The sequence below is a fragment of the Stenella coeruleoalba genome, assembly GCF_951394435.1.
Source record: "Stenella coeruleoalba genome assembly, chromosome: 15".
NCBI classification, from domain to species: Eukaryota; Metazoa; Chordata; class Mammalia; order Artiodactyla; family Delphinidae; genus Stenella; species Stenella coeruleoalba.
This window is the reverse complement of record NC_137161.1, coordinates 3,548,929-3,573,658: the sequence shown is the minus strand read 5'-3', so window position 1 is coordinate 3,573,658 and position 24,730 is coordinate 3,548,929. Positions and strand designations below refer to the sequence as shown.

Sequence of the window (24,730 nt, the reverse complement as noted above, 5' to 3'; positions counted from 1 at the left end):
CTTTATTCCTTTCTTTGCCTCTTTGGGGTCTGTCTCCCCGCTAGAACACTGCGATCCTGCCTCTGCTGTTCGCCTGGGGTGCCCCCTGTCACACTGAGCAGCCGCTCCGTAAATTGGTGTCAACGGTGAACAGGGGCACCTGGCCTTTCCTGAGAAGCAGTGAGCGTCCCCTGAGGGCTCATGAGCAGCGGCATGGCAGGGCGACGGCACGTCTGAGGGCCCCTCTGCCTACACGTGTGGGGGGTGTCAGGCTGGGGGGCCTGACGGGGGCATGTGACGCTGGTCTTGCAAGAGCCAAGCTGGACGTCATCACGTGACGGTGGGGCCGCGGGGCGTGGGTGGGCGGAGGCGGATGAGGGGCGGGACCCCGGTAAGGGCTTGAGGAGGTGCTGGGACGGGGAGGGGCTGATGCTCTGCGCCGGGGCGGGGGATGCAGGAAGAAGGAAGGGAGGTGCTTGAGGAAGGCTCGTGCCCACGTTTGGGCACAGAGCTGGCCGTGTCTCTGGCGCTGTTAGCAGGGGTTCGATCCACGAGCAGGGGCGCGGACTGCCTTGGGGAGCCTCCTCTGGCGGTTTTGAACTAACCAGGTTGCAGGTTACGAGCAGCACGAGCTGAAGGTCAAAGTCACTGAAGGACCTGTAAGGAGATTTCCGGGGTTGTGTGGTTCCTTTGATCATGGGTGCGTTTCCTACCACCGTGTGTTCCCTCCGACCTCACATCAGGGTGACAGGGAGAGCAGGTGGCCAGCCGTTTTCCCCTGGGGCCCCTGGGGACAGAAGGGCTTTCTGTGTGTCAGGTTGAATAAGCCCCGTCCATCTGTGGAAACAGAGTGGCATTAAATGCAATCCAAGGGCAATGGGGGGACTTGAAACCCACTTTTCTTCATTCTGGAAGCCTGCAGGACTTGAGCCATGGGGCGTGGCTGAGTAATTTGGGGATTTCGGTTGGCACATCAGGGGCAAGGTGCTTCTGTTTGGATGAAACAGGACGAGGGGCGACTGAGTCCTTCCTCACATTGCTGGGGAGGGGCCGGGCCAGGGCTCCCAGCTCTGGGAGGGGGAATCTCACAGCCGACCTGGGGCTGCAGCCTGGGGGCCCAGCAGGATGGACTCAGGAGAGGCCTCCGGGCGAAGGCCGCTGCTCATTAACGAGCCGCCGTCCACGAGAGCACAAGATGTTCTCCCAGCTCGGCTGCACGGCGGGAAACCTCAGAGGGTTGAACTTGGCGTCCTGGTACACGAAAGGCCGTTCGTCAGCTCGGTCTCTGAAACGGCTGGTGGGACAACTTCCAAAGGGATTTGCAGGCAATAGAGGAAAGAAGGTAGATGCGTAATGAGGAGACTAGCAATTCATTAAGCCCAGGAGAATTCTTGAGCAGAAAACTAATAGCTGCGCCTCTCCAGCAGGAGGAAGTACAACTGTGGTGGGAAGGATGAGGTTTAGGCCTAATGTGCCCCCCACTGTACAGTGAGCTCCGAACCTGCAAAGCAGGTGCTTAGGCTGCAGGTCCTCAGGCCCCTGGGGAGGGATGCCCCCACCTCCCCCTTCACCATCCCTGGAAGGTTGGTGGACAACAAAGTTGATCCCAAAGCTTCCTGAGCACTTTCAGGGGGAGAGAAGAGACACTGTCCTGGGATGGGGGTGACTCTGGAGTGGGGAGGTCAGACTGTCCTCCTGGCTCATTTCACAGAACGGGAGTCACAGCCCAAAGGCGCCCTCTGTGAGTGACGGGCCAGGGGCAGCGCTGTGGCAGGCTGGGAAATGTGTGTCCTTGCTGCAGGGGGCACCTGGCCCTCAGCAACTGTGGGCGTCAGCCTGGGAATGCCAGATCAGTGTGGGCAGAATTTTCCAAGAGAAACTGGAAATATTTATGCCGATGTAAAATTTCCTTTATTTAAATGTTGGGGGCCGACTCACATTTTTTAAAAAAGAAAGTACAGACCCCATAAAATACATTTGTGGGCTGTATTTGGCCTGAGGGGGTTACCCGTTTGCCACCCGTGATGTGATGTCACTTGTTGTATGAGAAGCTCGTTCTCGTTTGCACTGAGAATGGGGGATTTTGACTATTGAATTAATGTAGGGAAAACAGTGGGTCAGAATCTGAATTGAAGGTCAGCAGGAGAAGCATTAAGACCAGAGACTGTGACCACCAACGTCCTGTGCAGCTCTGGCAGATCTTTTCTTTCCAACTGGCAGGGGAGGGGGCTGCTCTGGGAGAGCTTGTGTACACATCGCCCCCATGGCTCTAATCGTGATGGGAGGAAGCATCTCTGTGTGGTGGTGAAAGCCTGGACTCTGGGCAGGACGTCTTGGTTCCTGTCCCCGCTCTGCTGTCTTCCAGCTGCGTGACTACAGGCAGGAGGCCTCCCTGGCACCTGCCTCACTGTCCTGTTGTGTAAAATGGGGATAATTAAAACAGAGCCCATCTCCTAGGGCCGCGGAAAGGATGCAAAGAGACAGGACACATAAAAAGCCTGGACTTCTGTGTGGCAGGGAGGAAGCACCAGAAAATAAAACAAAGAAATATGGGGATAGGGAATTTTAATAGTGTGAGACACAATTTCCATACCATACAATGCACCCTTTCAAAGTGCACAGTCTAGGGCTTCTAGTATATCCGTGGAGTTGTGTGTCCATCACCACAGTCAACTTTAGGACATTTTCATCACCCACCAAAGGAGCCCTCACCCCTTAGCCATACCTCCAATCCCTAGAACAGTACCTGGGCCATGTGGACACTTAATACTTTTTCAGTTATTGTCGCAAGGGTGGAGGGAGGTATGTATGAAGACCCGTTACCACAATTAGTGTCACGTCCTGTTCGTCATCTGTGTCTCTACCAGCTTTATCCTCTCCCTCAGCATCTTCATCACTGTTGCCGTCTTTATCCCCATCACCACCTTCATCACCTTGTTCATCTTCATCATCACCACCGTCATTTACATCAAGGTCTTATCCATCTTTTTCTTCTGCATCTACATCAGGTACCGTCTGCATCACTTTTGTCTTTATCTTCTTCATCTTCTTTACCATCATCTTAGCAACATCTTCATGCACACCTTTATCGTCATCCTCAACATCTTCATTGTCTGTCTTTGTTACATAGGAAGCACTTAGGAAACAGTGGCTCTCGACCTCCTTGAGGTCCAGGGACCCCACTTCCAGGAGAATGGAGCCCACGTCTGAAGCCGGGTCGGGAGCTTCGGGCTGACTCCTGCCTGGAGAGAAAGGGAGCCTTGAAAGTGGTGGAAGGTCAAGGGTGGGCGGGGCCAGGACCTCTCAGTTCCTGCAGGTCCAGCTCAGGACTGACCCGGTGCAGTGGCTGGCTGGGATGCTGATCTCGAGGTAGCAGCCACCCCTCGGCTGGGAAGTGCAGGGCCCGGGTCTCTGCAACCCTCTGAAGAGGATTTTGAGATCCCAGGAGCAAAGACTCTTTGTGTTCAGCAGTTTCTCTGCTTTTCTTCCTGTTTTGGTGAAGCAGACTTTCTTGACTCACTTCCCCAGCCCTCCAGGGAATCTCGGGCATGTTCCTGGGGCTTTCAGTCTTCCTCTGTTTAGAAACCTCAGGGGACACGAAGGTCAGGTCTGTTCTATCCAGATAAACCCTCCCAGGCCCTTGGCCTGGTACCGCCTCGCTGCTCCGCTGCTGTGGGAGGGGCCTGCCGTGACTAGTACCTAGCCTCCAAGGTGAAGAGGAAGCCTGGGATTAACGAGGCACTTTCAAGGATTTGTTGCAAAATACAAAAGGAAGTCGCGGGGCAGGCCTGGGAGCAGGCCCTTTGGGATGTTGTGGGGAGGGCAAGACGAGACCCCTGCCCTGGAGGGAGGGGTGCGATGGTCCTGGGAGGCCGAGGCCGGGACCGTCCAGGCCGAGCGGTGGCCGTAAGGTCGCGCGTGTTCTGCTTTTAGATGGAAGTAGCTAAGCAATAGAAAAACGACACTCCCAAGTCGGGAAACGTTTGACAAAATCTACACCTTGGAGGACACACATATGAATCTCGGTCTTTGTTAGAACGCGTGGCATTCAAGGAAGAAGAGCCAGCATCTGGGGCTGGGTGACCCTTGCAGGTGGAGCGCACCTGGGGCTGGGTGGCCCTTGCAGGTGGGGCGCAGGCCCCTGGTCCTGTCAGCTCATGGCCCCCGAGTCCTCCCGTGGGGTCAGGTGGGGCGCAGCCCCCTGGTCCTGTCAGCTCATGGCCCTGAGTCCTCCCGTGGGGTCAGGTGGGGCGCAGCCCCCCGGTGCTGTCAGCTCATGGCCCCTGAGTCCTCCCGTGGGGTCAGGTGGGGCGCAGCCCCCCGGTGCTGTCAGCTCATGGCCCCCGAGTCCTCCCGTGGGGTTAGGTGGGGCGCAGCCCCCCGGTGCTGTCAGCTCATGGCCCCCGAGTCCTCCCGTGGGGTCAGGTGGGGCGCAGCCCCCCGGTCCTGTCAGCTCATGGCCCCCGAGTCCTCCCGTGGGGTCAGGTGGGGCGCAGCCCCCCGGTGCTGTCAGCTCATGGCCCCCGAGTCCTCCCGTGGGGTCAGGTGGGGCGCAGCCCCCCGGTCCTGTCAGCTCATGGCCCCTGAGTCCTCCCGTGGGGTCAGCTGCTCTTGTTTTCCTTGGTTGCTGGGGAGTCTGCCGAGGAAAGTACAGCGTGTTTTATAAGAAAATGCGGAACCACCTCAGCCCCCCTTCAGGATCAGTAACAACACGACTCCCATACCCAGGGGGGCAGGTGGACTGGCGGTTTAGGGCTCACTGGCTGGGGGGCGCGGGCCGAGGGGGCCCCGGCTACTCACTCTCCACCTGTCCGAGCCTGTGAAATGGGCGTGTGACACCTGCCTGCTTTACCCAGAGTCAGGGCTTATCCTGCGTGAGCTGTAGTCATAGGAATAATAGTGCAATGGTAGCTCGCTAACATTTATTAAATGTGTGTTGTGTGCCAGGGACTGGGCCTTGCCTGCATTCACCGAAGCCTAAGAGGTAAATGCTATTATTAGCTGTCTTTCATAGCTAAGGAAATGGTGGTTCAGAGAGGTTAGGTAAGATGTTCCGAGTCACACAGCTAGTATGTCATGGAGCTGAGATTTGACCCAGTCAGGCTGGTTCTGGACACTGGGCCTGGAGGCATCCTGCCCCATGGAATGGTTGCAGACAGTCAGGCCTGGCATGGTTGTTGCTCAGTCACTGAGGGTCCAGGCTTCCTTCTATCAATATCTTCCTGTTCAGTTATCCTCACACTGGCACTTACCCTCTATGGTCCAAGAGGGCTGCAGGAGCACCAGACATCACATTCAAGTCCCAAAGGTGCATAGATCCCAGCTGAGTCAGTTCTTCAAAAAGACTCTTTCTAGAGGCTTTTTGGCACACCTTCCCCTCCAGCTCCTTGGTAGAACCTCTTCACGTGGCCGTGCTGAGCTGGAAAAGAAGCTTCCCGGAATAGAATCAGCTTTCTGGTGCTGTGTAAGAAGGGAGGATGGAGGTTGGGTAGGAAGCTAGCGGTCTCTGCTACAGTGGGTGTTCAGATTAATTTTGTTGAGGTAGACTGAAGGACGGAAGGAAGGAGCAAACAGATGGACAAGTGGATGGGCCCAGGGATTTTGGCAAGTGGCGGGAAGCTGAGGGGGCGGGGGACTCTGAGGGACCCCTGGGGTGACGTGGACAGATACCACTGTCCCTTCCTCAGCGATACCCCCCATGACATTGCAGTTCAAGGGCAGACACTTCCTGGGCAACCTCTATGTGCCCCCCTCAGCACAGGGCCCTGGGGATGGAGGAGGGAACAAAGGGATGCAGGGGCTGCCTTCAGGACACAGGGCAGGGAGGGGGAGGTCAAGGGAGAGAGGGTGAGATGCCTGTGGGACACAGGAAGTAGTGTGCGCACTGCACAGGGCGCTGTCGGGGTCCTGCATCCCGCCCTACCAGGCAGGTCCTAACTTCCCCTCTCCGGGCTGGTGAGGCTGGTGCTTCTTAGTGGTGCTGCTGAAGCTCCGCGTCCTGTAGAAGCTCCCTGGTGTGTCGGGTGGTGCTCTTTCCTTTTTTTAAAATCGAGTGGAGGGCTTCCCTGGTGGCACAGTGGTTGAGAGTCCGCCTGCCGATGCAGGGGACGCGGTTTCGTGCCCCTGTCCGGGAAGATCCCACATGCCGCAGAGCGGCTGGGCCCGTGAGCCATGGCCGCTGAGCCTGCGCGTCTGGAGCGCTCCGCAACGGGAGAGGCCACAACAGTGAGAGGCCCGCGTACTGCAAAAAAAAAAAAAAAAAAAAAAAAAAATTGAGTGGAGTTGCTCTTCTCTTGGCCTGGGTATTTTCTCACCCAGTATTTGCTTGTTTACTGCAGCCTTGCTGAGCCCCTGCCCTGGGCCTCAGGCACCGTACTAACCTGCCTTCGGCTCCCAGACTTGCTGGGGAGGGGAGCTAGGAACCAGGAGATGCGGCCCAGCGGATGAATAAGCCTCTTGGTGAAGGAGGAGCTGGGAGCCCTCCAAGACCCGGGAGAGCTTCCCCAGGAAGGGGAGGAGGGAGGGGAGGGGCAGGGCCTGGTACCGACAGGTGCCCCATAAACACTTGTGGACCAGGGACCGAAGTGGTCCTAATGCCACGGGCAGGCGGTGGGGAGCATCATGTATTACTTTAATTTTCCAAATCTGAATAAGGGACCGAGATCCGTGGTAAAACTTAAATAGCACATCTCACTCCCACCCCATCTCTGCCCAGAGGCTGCCGCTGTCCGTGGGCTGTTTGGAAACACTCAGAGGCGGGTTTTACACGAGCAGTAATAACCATGATGGTAACTAGCCTCCTCTGTACGGAGTGGACAACCCTCCCTGCACAGGGCTGAGCCATCCTCGGGAGGAGATCACAGGCCCGGGAGGGAGAGGGCAGAGCCCCTGACTCCACGCTCAACACGGGTGATTAATCCCAAAGCCGGTTAGAAGAAGTAGTGATAAGCGTGACTTGTCATGCTCGAAGCACTTTATTTTAACGTAAGTCATTCAGAGGTGCATGTATTCGGACGGCATCAGAGACTTCACACTGCAGAAGGATCTACAATTAGTGTTCTTTCTCGTGTGAGACAAACGTTGGATGCATCTTCTACTGTTCCTAGCGCCGACTTCTCTGCAGAGGAGTGAGAATTAAAGACGCCTGGAAGCAGAGTCCTCCCAGAGATGGAAAACCCCATCGTTCACGCGTTCGTCTCCCACACTTGCCCGCGACGGCCGTGTTTCAACATCCTGCCTTTACTGACTTCAGAGCAGCCAAGTCGGTTCTCATAGAAATAACATTTTCTTTTTCCATCCATATTGAATCGTTTAATCAACGTGCATAAAGTCTGATTAAATCACCTAATTACAGAAACGAGTTCACCTGGTTTGCATAGGTTAGGGAACAAGGAGACCAGTTCCTGACAGGTGCACCAGCTCTCTGTGGGAACGGACTGCACGGGGCCGGGGCTGCCTGCCACGTGTGCTCAGTGGGGTCTGCCTCTCCAGAAGGACTGGGAGTGTCAGTTAACCCGGGTTCAGATAAGTGGAGGTAACTCGAGAGAGCTTCTCCCATAGTACTGTCATCCTCGTTTATGGAGGATGGAGGCTGTGTCTGTGAGACCCAGAGGCCCAGCTCCAGTGGGAGGTGTATATTAAGCGGTTTATGGCAGGACATTGCTGACGGCATCTGTGGGGCAGGCCGTCGGGAAGGGCCAGAACTCCCGGGCGTGGACCGAGGCTGCTGTCTACAGGCAGAATTTCCTCTTTACCAGGGAGCCCCAGCCCTGCTCCTAATGCCCTTCCACTGATTGGACCAGGCCCACCAGACCATCTAGGACAGGCTCCCTTAGTTCAAGTCAACTGATTATGGACTGTAATCACATCTACAAAACACCTCCACCATGGCACCTAGGTGAGTGATGGACTGCAGAACTGGGGACGGGGCCTTACCAGGTGGACTCCACCAACTGACGGCCCCAGGGCCAAAGGCAGCAAGAAGTTCGTGAGCAGATGGGGGATCCCAGAGCTGATTTGTGGAGAAGTTAGAATTCACACCAAGGCTGGGTTCGGAGCCCAGTTTTATTTTCATGCTCCGGAGTCCAGCCAGGTGGGCTTCCAGGGAGGACCCATCGAGAAGCGCCCGTGCTTTCCCACCCCTGCCTGGAGCTCTGTTGCTAGCGGACCACAGTGTCTCCAGCCAGGCTCTAAACGGACGCCAGAGCTCTGCCCTGAACTCTGCCATCAGGCACCGTGTCCTTCTGAACTCCCCAGAAAACATCTGCTTAGACCTGAACTGTTGGTCAAAGGATAAATACCTGCATTTGTAATCTTGGTAGATACCGAAATGTCATCATCAGAGCTCGCCTGAAGAGCACACTCTGAGGCCCGGGGTTGGGGGTGAAGGATGGGTCCCCCCTGTCCAGCCGGAGGTCTTCCTGGAGGAGGTGAGATGTCTGCCTGAGAGCACAGGGTTTAGGTCAGCTGCTCTGTGGCCCCTGGCAAACCTGGGGAGGTTCTGTGGGCTGTCACTGTGATGGGCCAGGCCAGGGGGTCGGGCGTCCCACAGGCGAGGGCACTTCCTGAGCAAGGAAGACTCACGCCCACCGCACTTGACCTTCAGTGTCCCTCGGATGCTCGGAGGGTCCAAAGCTGTTACAGTGGCCTGAGCCTGCAACCTGGGTGTGCAGTGGACACACACGGAGATCTGGCAGTCTCGTCAGTTTCCCTGAACACAGGTGTCTTGGAAATTGACACACCTGGTTTCATTCAGAACTTTACCGAGAATTGCTTATTTCGGGAAATGGCGCCTCCGTGGCGCCGTCACTGTGGGGGTGTGACCAGTACAGAGCCCAGTCTCTGCGTTCGTAGCTGCCGCTGTTGTCATGGTGATGGTTTTGCGTAAGTGCTTTCACCGCATCACGTGACGTGCTCACACTGAGCGCTTATGTATTGAGTATATGGTATTCGATTAAAACTTGCCTTCCCTTCTTCCTCCTGTGTGTTACAGCCGGACATCACACTGACTTTTAAAAATTACGCATGTCGGTGGGTTGCGGTGAAGGGGGCGTGACAGAATACTTGTTATAGACGGGGTGTAGGGTCTAATGGGGTTGGGGATCCTGAGTTAGGAGAAGGATGCCTGTGCCGAGGGAGACGTGAGCAGCTCGGTGTGGGAGTCACTGGGCGCAGGGTCTGGGGAGGGTCCCCGCAGACTCGCTGGCCTCGTGGGGCTTGGACTTGGTCCTGAGTGCGGTGGGACCCCAGGTTTGAGGTCATGGTGAGAGTGGGGGGTCACGTTTCAGAAAGGCCAGCCCGCGGCTGTGGGAGGCATGGAGTGAGGGGGTTGGACATCTGAGGTGTCGGTGCTGGAACCCTGTAGACTCGGAGATGCCTGGGGGCTGGGAGCAGAGGGTGGCTCGGGGTCTGGCGTGAGTGCGTGGACCACAGCAGGTGCCAATCTCTGAAACAGGGACACTGGACCGTAAGCAAGTACTAGGAGGTGGGGTCGGATGCTAGGCCGGCTGGAGTGCCTGGGTCACAAGATGCCGTGATGGGGACCTGCGGCCAGCGCCTCGCCAGGCAAGCCCCTAACAGGCTGATAATTCGTCCTCGCAGGGTAACTGCAAGAACAGAGGGGACTAAGGTTTCGGGGGACGCTGCTGTTCCCCAGCGTGGACAGCTCCGCCCCTCAGAGCCTGCAGCCCGGCTCTGGTCTCTGTGTGGCCTCGTCTCCGTGTCACCTCCTGGAGAGGCTCCCCTCCCTGGCCCTCTCTCCCCGGTCTGCCTACGTGTCCCTGTGGTCCCCCCACCCTGACAGCGCCCGTGGGAACAGAGGGGCCTGCGCCTCTGGGGAACCCCGTCCCAGGCGGGGACTCCGGTGTTCCGTGGCGACTCGAGGCTGGCAGTGGAGGAGGACTGGTGTCCCCAGGAAGGAGCTCCCACAGTAGCCGGCATCCCTGTGGGCGGGGAGCTGTCTGTTCTGTAGCTGTGGCTTCTCCCCAGGAAGGCATTCTGCCTTGTTTGGCGGGATTGTGTCTCGGTTCTTGCCCGACGCTGAGGTGACTTTAGGCGTTTCCTTGAGCCCCGCGGGGAGGCAGTGGCGATTCGGGGCGCGTGCAGTGCCGGGGGGCAGTCCTGGCCGGCGGGGGCATGACCCGCAGCCCCTGGAGCTGTGCCTGGTGCGAGGTCCCGCGAGGGTGTGTGAGGGACGATTCCGACACGGCCACTGACTACAGGCGGGCCTGCTGCGTGTCAGGCACCTGGCTTGGGGCTTCTGGGCCATTTCACTTACCCCATAGCCACCCCGACAGGTGGTACTGTCATCAGCCCCTTGTGGGAGAGGAGGCGGGAGCCCAGAGGGCGCCACCGGCCCGTGCACGGAGGCTGCGTGGTGGCCCTGCGCCTGAGCTGGCGGATGGGAGACAGGTGTGCCTGGAAAGAGGTCTGACTGTGCGTTCATCCTCCCCAAGGAAGAAAGCTGGCAGCTGGACACTCCCGTGGGGTGCTCAGCCGGGGCCACTTGTCCACGGCGGGCCGCAGAGCTGAGGTTTGGACCTGCTATCCTTGGGCCATGTCAGGTGCTCCCGGGAACACGGACCACTCGCCCCCAATGTGTCTCGGAGGCAGAAGGGGGTCCTGAGGACGAGGAGGGGGTTCCCAGGGCCCAGCCCCCTCAGGACCCTGGTCCCACAGGTGACCCAGATGGAGAGCCCGCAGGGGAGCGAGGCCGCTGGGAGGGGAGCCGCGGGGGCGATGAGAGTCAGCTGCTGTGCTCCAGCTGTGCTGCCAGGGTTGGGGAGGGCCAGGGAGGTGTGGGTCTGGAGTAGCCAGCTCTCCCAAACATCAAGGGAAGCTGCAAAACTGATTTTTTAGAGTGAAAACTCCCGGTCGATTAATACTTGGTTCATATTCACATTTTTTAAAATATCGAGTGAGCCGAAAGTGCGGCTCCTTGCTGAATTGGACCGTGGTGCTCTGATGGGTCAGGCGGCCAGGCTGTCCCCCACCCCGGGGGTCAGGGAGGTTGCCGGCAGGGTGGAGATGGCAGCTCTGTTGGCTGAAGCTGGAGAAGACCTGGGCCCACCACACCCGGGGAGCAGTGTAGAAGCTGGGCATCGTAATAATAGCCGCACCTGCTCGTGTGCCGGCCTCCTCCGTGTCTTAGTATTCTCGACCCCCTCGGCACCCCTGCAGGTGAGGGCCAGGAGATTGGAGGCTCAGGTAGGGGGGCACTAGCCCCTGTCACCTCACCGGCAGAGGGGCAGAGCTGGGACTTGAATTGAGACTCTGCCTGTGTCCTGCCCCTGGTGCTGGTCTGGGGGATCTAAGTTTGCAACCTGAGGGATGTGGACGGTATAACCACATCACTTATTCTCCTGAAACCCACTCCGGGCACCCTGGTCACCCGGCTGTCAGTGGCCTCGTGGCTCCCCTCCCTCCACCTGTTCTCCCCCATTCCTCCCTGTTCGTGCGTCACCTGCTCACTGACCGGCTGTCAGGTTGTTTCCCATATTCACAGCACAGGGTCAGGTGCAGAGTTCGGCCTTCACCGCAGACCTGTTCAGAGGAGATGCCGGAGGGCTGGGGAGCCCCTATGGGGGCCCTCACACCCACACTGCATGCAGACCCGCAGCTGCCATGCCCCCCACCCTGTCCTGTCCCAGGTGGCCTGTACGTTTACCTCCTACTCAAGTCCCCAGGGCCTGTCCAGTGCACTCCTGGTCCCCCAGCATGCCCGCCTCTCCTGTGTGAACAGGCGTGGGGAGAGGAATGGCAGGGGGTAGGGCAGGTTCCCTCTCTCCTGGTTTCTTTTCTTGGTGTCGCTCCCACGCCCACGCAGCGCTGTAATTGGCTGCCACATTCCTGCTTTCTCAGCGGGGAGAGTCAGAAATAGACTGTGGCTTCCCCAGTTCCAGGCGGCACCTGCTCATCGCCCACAGCGGCAGCTTCTGAATAAGGAGGGAGCGGCCCGTGGGTGGAGCCGGGGAATCCCTCAGGGTGCTGAACTCTCCTACCCCACCGCTCCTGAGGCCCCGCCCCTCCTGAGGCCCCGCCCCTCCTGAGGCCCCGCCCCTCCTGAGGCCCCGCCCCGTCACCCCCAAAGCCCTGCCGCCTTGGGGCTGTCTCCGCACGTCCTGGAGAGCCCCTTGCTGCTGAGGTGCCAAAGCAGGGGTGCTCTGGCAGCATCCCTCCTGGGCCACACCAAGCACACGCCTCGGAGAGGGAGAGGAGCCAGCATCCCTTCATTTGCTCCTTGTTCAGGCTACTTGTGTTTGCCTGTGCCAGGCCCTGGGGCCTACGTGGGGAATAAGACCTGGTCTCATCTGTAAAGTGGGCATAATCATGTCTGCCCTTGATATTAGGGCTGTCGCCACTCCTGCTTTGGGAAGTCCCAGCCCGTGTGGAGAGTGGTGCTGAGTCTCAGGCAGCAAACGGGCAGAATATTGTGTTTAATATGTACTTAGTCCAACGGGTATTAATTTGGAATTTGCAGTGTTTTCAGTCTAGAGCCAATACCTCCCCTTGTCTTGAACAGTTCGTGGGCCCTCAGCCACTCACAGGCCTGTGGCACCTGTGCTTCCCGTCTGATGGGGCTCCCCCTGAACAGCTCGGGGGCAGGTTCTTCTCTGTCCTCCTCTGGAAAGCAGTCCACAAGTGCTTCCGAAGGTGCATCCCATCCTGGCCCGCCCGTGCCCCATCCTGCCCTGCCTGCTTCACACCCTTCAGTGCCTTCTGGGCTCTGGGAATAAACCCAGACCTCACCAAGGACTGCAGGTTGGGTGGGTCCTGCCCCAGGGACACGCACCCCCACTCAGTCCAAATGGCACTGCAAGAGTCCTTCTGATCTCAGGATCTTTGCACGTGCTGTGCTCTTCCCTCCCCTCCTGGCTTAGCGATCCCCACTTATCCTTCTGATCTCAGATCTCAAGGCAAGCATCACCTTCTCAGGCAGTGCCTCTGTCCAGGTGGGCCCACCTACTTTCATAGTACTGTTGATTCTTCTTCCTAGCGCTAGTCACCACGCAGAAATGCCTGGTTGTTTGTGTGATGATGGGCTGAATGTCTGCCCTCCCGAGCCTGTGCTCCTGAGGGCAGGGCTGGGTCTAACTTCTCACCACCACATCCCAGGGCCAGGCGTGTCCTATAGCCTCACCAAACATCTGACACGGAAGGTCAGGTTAACTCAAGGTAAAAGTTCTCAGTCTCATGAAGTGGGGTGTCAGGTACAGGTAGGGGCGAGTCTAGATGGGGGCTCTCGACCTGCAGCACCACCCTTCCCCCTGTGATTGGGGTCCCACAGGGAGGGGATCGGGCTGGCGGTGCTACCCAGGGCCCTGGGCCCTCTCGTGCAGCCGTGGGCTCCTGGACTCCCTCTGGGTAGAGGGACAAGTTGGTGAGAACCCAGTAGGCTGCACTTTGCTCACAGCTGTGTACCTGCAGGGCTGCGTCCGCCCAGCAGACTACCCCTTCTGGACCATTCGGAGGTGCCCTGTGGGCCCGCTTTGGCCTCACCCTGGCAGCATCCAGGAGGTGCAGAGCAGCCAGCTGGAGATCTGCCTTCGCGCCTCAGGCCAGTGGCGGAGGTTTTGGTGCTGAGATGTCCACACTTTCTGAGAACTCAGTCCATGATCAGCTGACAACCCACAGGCTGGGTTTTCTCCAGACAGTTCTTGAGAAACCATTGTCCTGAGCAAGCATGGTAACAGGTGCATTTGTGCATTTTCTCATTCAATTTTCTCACCTCTGTGAAGGTCTGTTATTAGTCCTCATTTTGGAAGAGAACAGGGCTCCAGGAAGAAAAAGCCTCTGTCGGGGCAAAGTGAGTGGAGGTTTGGGGGTACTTTTCAGGTTTGAGGAGATGTGTGGCCTCATCCTCAGCTGTCCCTGTGGGCGTCCTGGCTGGTCAGCTGGCAGCCACTAAGCACCAGGCTCTGCACGCCTTGTGGATTCTCCACAACTCTGCCAGAAGTTTCCTCTTCCAGGAAGTCTGCCTTGATCACTCCTCCCGGCCCTCCCCAAGCCCAGCACGTGAGCAGTTAGGAGACACCGTCTAGAAATGTGATCTTCCCAAGGCTGGCTCCTTCTCTTCCTGCGGTCTCTGTGGAAATGGATCTTCCCTGAGTTCCCCCTACCCCATCACTCATCCATCACATCCTCCCCGCCCCCCATGTTGTCTTCTCCATGGCATTGACCACTCCCTGGGGTGGTCTTGTTTGTTTACCGTTGTCTGCCGCCGCCTTTAGACTGTGAGCTTTCCAAGGGCAGGGACCACTGTGTCCTGGGGCTTGGAGCAGTGGCTGGCACAGAGCCAGTGCTTGCCAGTCACTCAGTGAGTGAGTGAGTGAATGGATGGCGTTTGGGGGATTTTGACCAGGCTGAGGGAGCCCCACCCAAAGAGCTTGGGAGGGATTGGGGGGCCGTGGCCCTGGCCCCTGGGTGCCAGCCAGGAGTTGTGGGGGGCAGGTTCAAGTCTCAGCAGACATCCAGACAAGATGTTAGGCAACCACCCAGCGGCCAGCAGACACACAAGCCCCCAGAAGAGCCCATCAGCAGACTGAGCCCCCGGGCTGCCCTGGGCTGTGTGCTGCGACAGGGGTTATAAACGGGAGGCAAGTGTTTATGGAAGCGACATCCCCTTTGGGGCAGAGTATTGTGGACCCACGTTGTGGGCGTTCAGATGCTCAGCCTGCTGTCTCTGTGCAGTGGCTACAGGATCCGGAAGTGGGAAGCTTTCTGGCTCTGCCCCAAGGACAGCATTATTGGAGTTACAAAAATAATTGGAGCTTGGCATTAATTTTGGCTAATTATGCCTCCCTCTTCTGACAAGCCTTTTATTTATGTATGTATTCTTTTCGTTTTGGCTGTGTCCTCCAACTCCCTTAATGAGAGGCCATTTGAAAGGAAATGATCATTTGTCTTCCTATCTCTCAAACCGGGCGGGTAGGGCTGGTGGCGGGAGGGGAGCTGTGGGCGTGGCCGGCTCTGCGCGCTCAGCCCAGGAGATTCCCAGCCTGGATTGGATGCGCTTCCTCTCTACGCGCCTCGGCTCCTTGCCCGTAGAGGCAGGAGGTTCCTCCATCACCACCCTGGTGGCGGGTGGCGGGTGAGGCTGGACCGCGGTAGGAGCAGGACCAGTGCGAGTGCCAGTGTCTGGGTCGCCGGGAGCTGGGGACACAGAAGCTGGAGACGCGGCTGCCCGCCCCTCCCTCCGCCAGCGGGCAGGGGACCATCTCCCAGGTGGATCTCCGCGCAGCTCGGACGCGCCGCCTGGGGAGCCGTCCAGCCCGCCGGGCTGGCAGTAGATCTGGACATGAAGAGCTGCTCGTCTGGAGGGGGAGCGCGGACTGCCCCAGCCGCCCGGTGACAGAGGACCGCCTCCCTCCCGCGCGGGGGTCTAACTCGATTTGCCCGCAAAGAGGCAGCCGCCGGAGAAGGTCCCCCTCCCCTCCTCCCGCTTTTGGGGAGGCGATCTTCAGCGGGTGCACCACCCGCCTGGGACCCTCGTAGACCTTGGGTGCAATCGCCGGCAGCCACCATGGTGCAAAATGTAATTCTAGTGTTTTTCCGCAGACGGCTGAGCCAAAGACCCGCCGTGGAAGAACTGGAGAGAAGAAACATCTTGAAACGTGAGTAGCGGGTGATGCTCTGAGGCTCCCCTCACGTGTGCTGAGGCTGCTGCGGGAACCCGGTTCTGTGGCCTGAGCCCTCCTGGGTTCCCATTAGGTCTGAGGTGCTGAGGGACTCTGAAAGCAAGCCCCCGGGAAAGTTGAAACACCCAGGCACATCCTGTTTAAAATTAAAAAGGAAAAGAGCTCTCCTAGCACCGTTAAAGATGTCCCTACCCCAGGGTTATCTCATTGGTCGGCCCTGCAGATGGAAGGGAGACGAATCCATGTCCTTTTGCAGGCTGGGTCTCAAGCAGGTGTCTGTCCCTGGCAGTTTGGGACATCACAGGCAGGTGTGGACAATGTATAAATCCTACCAGGGAAGGACTCGCCCCTTGGTGGTTACAGCTGGGGGCATAAAGCAGCTCGAAGGAACGGAGAAGCCTTGGGAAACGTTGCCTGTGGCTTAGAACCCCGTGATTCCAGGACCCTCCCTCCTGGCTTCACACCCCTTGGGCTTCCCCAGTTACGTGTGCGGTTGTAACATGTGCCGAACACCGGTGTCCAGGGATAGCCTCCACGATGTAGCGAACACTGTCCCATCTCATTAAAGCCATTGATGATTTGGGTGGTACAACCCTTTGGAAAGTGTTTCTCACATACTTCTTGTGTATCTGGTCAACAGACTTTAGTTTGCGAGACATTTTCTACAAAAAGTATCTTCTAAGGGCCTAGATTTTTAAAATATTTTCATTTTCTCCCCTCTTTATGGATGAACACTGCAGACATTCTCTGAGTTTGGTTTTTCATCCCATGAACATCTTTTCACAAAGTTAAGATGGTCCCGAGGCTGACCTTCTGTCACAAAGTAGACAGCAGAACCTCTGGTCCAGGTGCCGCGTCCTGTCTGATTCCTTCCCCCTGTCTTTGCCTCGGCACCTTTATTAACTGCCTGGAAGACTCCCTCCTTTATAGACTTGGAAATATTTAAACCCTACGATTAAGAATTCTTTGTTTTAGGGACTTCCCTGGCGGTCCAGTGGTTAGGACTCTGCACTTCCACTGCAGGGGGCTCGGGTTCGATCCCTGGTTGGGGAGATAAGATCCTGTAAGCCGCGTGGCACAGCCAAAAAAAAAAGAATTCTGTGTTTTATTTTTTAAACTTAAGATACGGAAACTACTATATTACATGAACTAGGCCACCTCTGAGGATTTCAAGAAAAGCTTTTCGTTGCTAACATGCTTAATCAAGTGGGCAGCTAGAAATGTAAAGCTCTTTGTTACCAAATATTTGAATTTTAAAAAATTACATCACTTACTTATAAAGTTCATAAGTCACAGGTGCCCCTGAAGTAGTAATCCAAGAGTTGAATGGGGCAAGTTCAAGGCCCGGGCAGTGCTGTCCTCAGACTGGTCTGTTGCCCAGAGTCGGCAGAGGCTTTTCTCCCAGAAACCGTTTTCTCCCGTCAGTGGTGACCTCCTCTCTGGTCTTCCGGACGGCCAGGCCCTCCCACCGGCAAGTGCTTCTAATTGTGTCAGTCTTTGCATATAGACGTGGAAGCCTGAATATCAGAGCTGGTGCTTGGTGAGCAGAGATGGCAGGTGGACCCCGGGAGCTGACGGCGCTCACCTTCAGGGCACAGCAGGGGCAGGAAAACAGGCTTAACCTGTGGCCCTGGTGGTCCCTCCCTCGCCATCTGGCAGGCAGGTCCATCCCTAGCCGGAAGCTTCTCGAATGCCCTGGGCAACGGTCCTTGAGAATTTCACCGCTGGTTTGAGGTGGCTGTTTGGCTTGGTTCCGTGGAGGTGAGAATCGACTGACTGTAGCTGGTCCAGCCTAGAACGTCATCCTCGCAGGCCCTTGACACCGGCTCGCACTTACTGCATTTTCGGCTTTTAATCAACGCGCAGAGTATCATCACATTGTATTTGCTCCCCTTCAAGTGGGGAGCTCATGACTAACTGCGATCGTGTCAGAGGAACGCTCAGAACTGGGCCTGTGCATCTGTGGGTACAACAGCGTAAGACACGGTGGCCCCTGTATACGCTATGATATTAAAACTGATCATCCCGCGTTGGGCCCACTCTGCTAGATCGTACGCAGTGCTTGCTTGTGTTCCCCCATTGAATTGTTACAGCACAGCTGTGAGGTTCGCACGGCTGTCCCCCTTTCCCTAGCGAGGAAGCTTAGACCCCAGGAGGTACTACGACTTTTTAACTTGAGTCTTGGCAAAGGGATGGAGCTGAAGTTCACGCCCAGGTGGCCTGGCTCGTTGTCCACGCTCTAACCACTGCCTTAGGAGCAGCGGTGCATCTCTGACTGTTTACAGGGGACACATGTGTGACTGTCCAAGCTACCGGCACTATTCCCAGTAAATCCGGGTGTGGAAACTCCGATCATGGCTCCCTTGTTTTGTATAAGGCACCGGGCTTTCTGGGTCTGAGAATAAGAGATCCACAAACCCATCGCTGAGGGGAGCTCAGAGAATCTGTGGCTTAGGCTCTGAGGAAGGACGTCTTGGAGTTGGTGCCCCACCGAGCGCCTGGCCCTGAGAGGGACCCCGCCGGGCACCCAAAGCTCAGCTCTCTGAAGCTCATATGAACTCGTAATGAAGCTGATGTGTTGTTCACGAGTTAAAAAACAGAAAGGTCTGATCTTGCTTCAGTGTTTTCACATGGAGGCTGTACTTGGGATTTTTTCATGGCCTGTTTTTAAGAAATCTGAAGAATTCGTTTCGTATCATCATTTAAATCCCTCATGGTTGGCCTTCTATGTGGTACTTTCACAGTTTTTTCTAACTGTATTATCAGCTTTCTGATTAGCGCTTATAACTGTGGTTTCTTCTGGTTTTTCACATGGATTAAGAAGCAGGAACATAACAGGGTTTGGTTTCCTTTTCTAAAACACCCAGATGCGAGATGAATCCTTTTTAAAGAAAACTACTGAAAAGTACAATGGCTAGTATGTTAAACGCCCATATACCAAATCCCCCAAATGCACAAATGTTTGAAATGTTTTAGATAAAGGCAGGTAATGTGAGCTTATGTTAACTGCAAGTCGCAGGATTTCCCTTTCTCAGACCTGGCGGTGTTTCCAGGAGAGCTGACAGATGAGATCCCTTTTCTAGGAGAGGAATTCTGGGCCCCCTCCAGGGACCTGAGGCTTTATTTAGCAACAGAGAGAGCCAGAAATAGGACATCCATTATCTGGTATCCCAGGGCAGAGCGAACGTTCTACGCTACATCTCAGCATTCTGTTCCATTTTTAGCTCCCAAGTGTAGGTGTGAGCACGGCTTGCATGTTAATAGCCACACTCCCCAGGCAAAGCCAATTTTGGTGAAAGACTAAGGGCCCTTTAAACGGCAGGTCATGCCTCTTGCTTCTGCAGTGGAGAGTCAGCTGGGTTCCTGGATATGTTTGGATTTGAAATACACCCTGAAAATATGAATTCCAAGCAGGTACATGCTGCCCAGAATCTGAAGAGAATGTTCCTTACCTTATGCTGGTTGGCTGAAAGTAGGTATACCTGTTACGTGGAAAAGGGGGAAGAAAAAAAGCAGTGACAGTCCTATTAATATGCAGTCATTCATATATAGATATATGTATATGTATATGCATGAGTATATGTGTAACTCGTCCTAGTAAAACTATTTTTGTCTGCCGTCTGTGTTCCTAAGTGTAAGTATACAGAGAGAGAGATGATATTTGATTAGGAGAGAGAGCCTCTTCCTGTTTCTCCCGCAAATAAATGCCCAGCGCCAATCTGTGTGGTTATTTCTGACACAGAGAAGGGTCCAGGAGAACCAGGCTGTGACAATGGCAAAGCTTCCCTTCTACAAGTGTTTCTGTGGACAGTGAGACCATAATCTTCTGAGCAGCAATTGGCAAAGCAGAGATAAAACAAACTGTGATGTGGAGAAAAGTGTCACCTACCAGGTGTCCTTTGTGTTACATCTTTAGCTTCCAGAAGTATGCAGATCTTGAGGACACTTCCCTGCTAAAAAGAAGAAAGTCTCAACCTGCTTCTTTTCTTTTCTTTTCCTTTTTTTTTTTTTTTTGTTTTAATCTTTCACAGAAAGGAATGATCAGACAGAGCAGGAAGAAAGAAGAGAAATCAAGCAGAGATTGACAAGAAAGGTACTATCATTTAAGCACCTGTGTCCTGAATATTAAGGGGGAAAAGGTGGATAGAGAAAAGCTGCTTCTGTAGCAGCGGGGATGGGCGATACAGGGCCTTGCTCTGTGATAACGAGTGATGGTTTCTGGGGTAACACTGAACTCACTTACCAGATGCTCGAAAAGCAGTGCCTTTTGCCACGTCCAGCGTGACCGACATGCCTGTGGACGATGTCCTTACCTAGCACCAGAGAGCGTGGCGTGGCCGTGCAGCCCAGATGACATTTCCATCTGTTTCCAGGAAGTCAGACGTTGACTGGGCATGCTCTTCATTTATTCGAGCTCCTTACACAGTGCTTAAGGAAAGCGTGCCTGGATATCAGTGTGTCGGTTACCTTTCACTTGTCTAGAAGCTCCTGACTACAGAAAACTTTATTAGCCTCAAGGGTTTGTATCTGGGGCTCAGATAGTTAAGTCAAAACATACTATGGCCAACATACGTAGCAAGTCTATCAACTTTGATCTCCTTTTAAAGCCCTGACTATCACTAAATTCAAGTGATCTGGTGTTATCCTTTCTCTACTATGTTCTGTAATAATAATAATAATAATAATGACATCTTGTCTTGCTTGAAGTTAATAGAATATCCTTCCTGAGCTTGAGTTATGAGCACTAGTAGTAGTATTTAGCATTTCAACTTTATCAGAAGCTTTTTTGGTAAAATCCTGCCTAATGACAGTTGAAAAGAAGCAGCTGCTGCTGTGAAATTTTTCCTAAGTTAATTCATCAGCCTTTCCTTGAGCTGTGCTGTGAACAGGGCGCCGCTAGCTTCCTGGGGTGTGAGTGCTCCTGATGGGATATATTAAGGGGAAGAGGCTGTAATTTAAGAGTGTATAATTTAAGCCCTTCCCATTAGAGATTTTTTTTGCATTAGGATTATATTCCACAGTTTCAGACTTTTATATTTATTTGTACAAGGGTACTGTTTGTTCAGAGTACTTTAGGAAAGCTAGTTTGGCATGTGAGACCTAACTATGGTTATCTTTTATTTTAGCTGAATCAGAGACCCACGGTTGATGAACTGAGAGACAGAAAAATTCTGATACGATTCAGTGACTACGTGGAGGTGGCGAAAGCACAGGACTACGACAGGCGGGCAGACAAGCCCTGGACAAGACTGTCGGCAGCAGATAAGGTGCAGAACAGACCTGTCTGCGCTGGCCGGGGGTGCATGTATGAAAGAAGGGCAAATCGTGTCATGCCAGGGAGTTTATTCTTAGACAGTGGGCGCCGTCAGCTGTTGCAGTCAAGGCTGAGCCTGACCAGATGTTGCTTTCACAAATACAACCCAGATTTCGGGTCTTGTTTTCAACCAGGGGATGGTTTTGCCCTTAGGGACATTTGGCAACGTCTGGGGACATTTTTGGTTGTCACCAGTGGGGTGGTGCTACTGGCGTCTGTTGAGTGGAGCCCAGGGATGCAGCCTACCACCCGGAAGTGCACAGGACGGCCCGCACAGAGACTGATCCAGCCCCAGGTGTCCAGAATGTGAAGTTGATAAGCTCTGATCTGGGGCACAAGTCAGAATAGGCAAGGCTGGCAAAAAAGAGCTGGATGGCATTGTTTGAAACAGTGAGCCGCAGTGGGGATGAGGAAGGGAGGAGAGGCGAGAGGCCCTCAGGAGACCCTCCCCCGTGTAGAGGGAGGCAGCTCTGGGCTCTGTCCTGGGCCGGTCCGGTTTGAGGTGTCTCTGGGGACCTCCTGGTCAGAGGGGCGGGGAGAGCAAGGAGGCGGTGGGGCGGAGGCTGAGGGGTGAAGCAGAGGAAATTAACACCCACCGAGCCCTCACGCTGCCCTGTACTGAGCCCAGCCTGCCAGCTATTGTTTCATTTAATCCTCCAAAAGATCCCAAAGAGAGAGGTGTTGTAATTATCCCCATAGAGGTGCCATTGAACAGGTGCCAGGAGACGCTGGGACAGGTAAGGCTTGTCTGGGGTCAGGTGCTATCGACTGGCAGAACTTAAACCCAGGAGCGTCTGTCTACACAGTCTCTCCTACCTTCCCGCCTCTAGTGATTTTCAGAACTCTTAAAGCCTTTCGGAAGAGGAACATAATACGTTCAGCCAATGAGTTTGCTGACTTTGCTAATTGTTCCTCGTTCTTCATATGCTGAGCGTGAGTCCGTGAGGTTATAAGTGAATGCACGTAAGCATTGCAGGCACCTGGAGAAATGCAGACAGGCTGTAGTTGGACTGACCCTCTCTGTTGCCTGTGGTGGATGTGCTCAGAGGAGCATCTCCCAGCCGTGAAGGGAGAATTCAGGCATCTTTGGCAGCAGAGCTGGGAGTAGTACGTCCCTACATACTTGACGCAAAGCCTTTCCTTGCCCCGGAGGCTGTGTCTGATGTTTTTGTCTGGCCTGGTCCTGGAGGGTCTATCTGAGAGAAGCACACAATGAGAGTCGGTTTGGGAAGCTGGAGGAGGGCCAGATGAGAGGCCCTGGAAAGACTGCGATGCACGTCTCACCCACATGTAACGGCAAGGTCATTTCTCAAATGACACAAAACAAAAATGTATTCTGAAGTTAGAATAACTTGTTTCTAGATTATCTAATGGCTGAATTCCAAGTAAGTTCACCAAAAGCTGAACTTCACTCATTATTTCGAGGTTCCGACGTTATAAGTGCCCTAGGCATGTGCTTGATCCATCTATGCTGTGCCGTGGGGGGGTGGGGCGGGGGGAGGGTGGATATCGTCCTACTCCAGCACAGCAAATAAATTCACTAAACACTTCCAGAATACCAGCAATGCACTAGCTTGGTAGGACTATAAAAATGAGTATGTAAACGTCTAAATGCTGAACAAAAGGTTTTTTTAAATCTATCACAAAATAACAAAAAGCCAGCAAGTACTAGGAATGGCTGTCAATCCATAACCATGATACTCATTGCCTGCGTTAACTTTTTAATGTCCTGAAAAATAATGTGCAGTTTTTAAATTCCAGGCAGCAATTCGTAAAGAACTGAATGAATACAAAAGTAATGAAATGGAGGTACATGCGTCAAGCAAGCATCTGACAAGGTCAGATTTCTGTTTGTGTGGATTTCATGATACTTACATAACATGGTATTTATTTAAAAAGAAAAAAATGTCAGAAAGCACTGTGTGTTCAGGTAAAAAAATTCAGTATTTCTGCAGAGAACTGTCTTGAACAGACAGAATGCAACTCAATTGAAAGTGCTGTTCATTCCCGTGGTTTCTTACAGGGCTTGGTGAAAGGTGGTATGTAGAACAGTATTACACAGGTCGTTGTTTTATTTAAGTGGTTAATGTATATTTAAGGAAATTAGTCTCAAAGCACTGAATGTACGTTGCCTATATCTTTAATTCCCCTTCTCTAATATTCAGAACTCCCTAGTTGATAGAACTCCCTGATTTATTTATACAAACATTTATATATTTGTTTCCTCAGCAAATATTTGAGTATCACTATGTGCCATTCTTGGTGCTGAGAATGCAACTATAAATAAGGTAAAGGAGGGTCCGGTCTTCATGGAGCTTATATTCCAGTGGGGATATATTGACTGATTCTTCCATAATCAAGACTTTTCACACAAGGGGGACATACTCTCTGTCCACGTGACCATAAACAAAAGTGGCACAGGGTGTCTTGCTGATGCTGAAGGGCTCGTTGGCTGCATATCCTTCCAGCGTTTCCCCTTCTTGTCCATGGCCGTGGCAAGTCACGATGAAGTTCTCACATCCCTTTAATCCTAAAGAGGCTGCCTGTGATGCCACGTGCCTTCAACTGTGCCAGCTGCTTTGTCGTTTCTCCCTTGGTCTAGAGATGCTCAGGCCCCACATACAAAGAGAAAGGAAACCCTGAACGGAGATACGGCTTAAACTAAAACAATGGATTCCTTTCCTTTTCTGTTCCTCACAAAGTGGCCACTGCACCTGTTATTTAAAAGATCACTCTGTGAGCCACTGTGGCTGTAGAAGAGAAGCCAGGCACACAGAATTCCCTCCTACACGATAGTTTTACTTTGTATATATCAAGGGAGGAAGAGGAGGTTGGAAGAGCAGGAAAAAAATGAAACAAGTAAATAGTTTGTTTAAAAAGATTTGTTTCCCCCCCATGACTGGCATACTTTTGGGCAGGAATAAATCACCTTACTTCTGAATGTTCAAAACACTAAAAAATGTTTAGGAAATAAACGTTCTCTGTAAAACATTCAGAGTTATTTTTAATGTTCAATTCTGTGTTAAAAAAAGATATAATTACTACATATTCTATGTATGGTAGTTTCAAAATATTTAATACATTTTTTCATTATACATTATTAAAAGAGATGTTTACTAAAGATATGTATTTTTTTCTCATAAGTGCTTGATAGCTTTCTTACAGGACAGAATTTTAAGAGTGAGCCCAAAACTTAGACAACAGGAAATACGATTTTTTTTTTTTTTTTTTTGGCCGTACTGTGTGGCATGTGGGATCTTAGTTCCCTGACCTGGGATCACACCCACAACTCCTGCATTGGAAGCATGGAGTCTTAACCACTGGACCACTAGGGGAGTCCCTGAAATAAGATTTTTATACCAACACATTTTAGAATTCAGTGTCAACTTCTAAAAGTGAGAACAATATTTTTAGTCACATGAGATTTTCTTAAGTGCGTTAAACATCGCCACAAACACATTATCAACTCTACAAGAACAAAACTATAACTCTACTACTGTAATATCCAATAATTTGTTGTATTAATCAATTCATTATTTCTACTGATTTAGCAAAGCTCTGCTCTTTCTGTGTACTTCAAGGGCCTACCTAGCATTTTTCAAACTAAGTTTTAGGCAGGCTTAAGAATTCAGCATCTGATTCCTCTTGGGTTATGGCTGGGGCCCGAGCAGTGGGCGCCGTCTGAGGCTTTACACTACTTTAATCCAGGCAGGTCCATCCTCACGTTTTACCCGTTGGACCTGAGCAAAGCTTTTATAGCAACAGAATTATTTGTGGAAGGTTTTGGCAATTTTAACTTAGA

General features: G+C 53.5%; 1 protein-coding gene across 3 annotated transcripts in view; it reads left to right on the top strand.

Moving 5' to 3' along the window:
• Window positions 1-24,730, top strand: part of PHACTR3 (phosphatase and actin regulator 3) — a gene marked incomplete at its 5' end in the record, with an annotated part of 100,982 nt that overhangs the window by 72,300 nt on the left and 3,952 nt on the right. For all 3 annotated transcript variants that reach the window (XR_013824123.1, XR_013824124.1, XM_079899077.1), the window contains 4 exons: window positions 15,535-15,590; window positions 19,646-19,707; window positions 20,741-20,881; window positions 22,690-22,766. Coding sequence is in view for 1 of the 3 variants with exons in the window: in XM_079899077.1 (XP_079755203.1) it covers window positions 15,535-15,590; window positions 19,646-19,707; window positions 20,741-20,881; window positions 22,690-22,766 (336 nt within the window). The remainder of the gene's footprint in view (window positions 1-15,534; window positions 15,591-19,645; window positions 19,708-20,740; window positions 20,882-22,689; window positions 22,767-24,730) is intronic.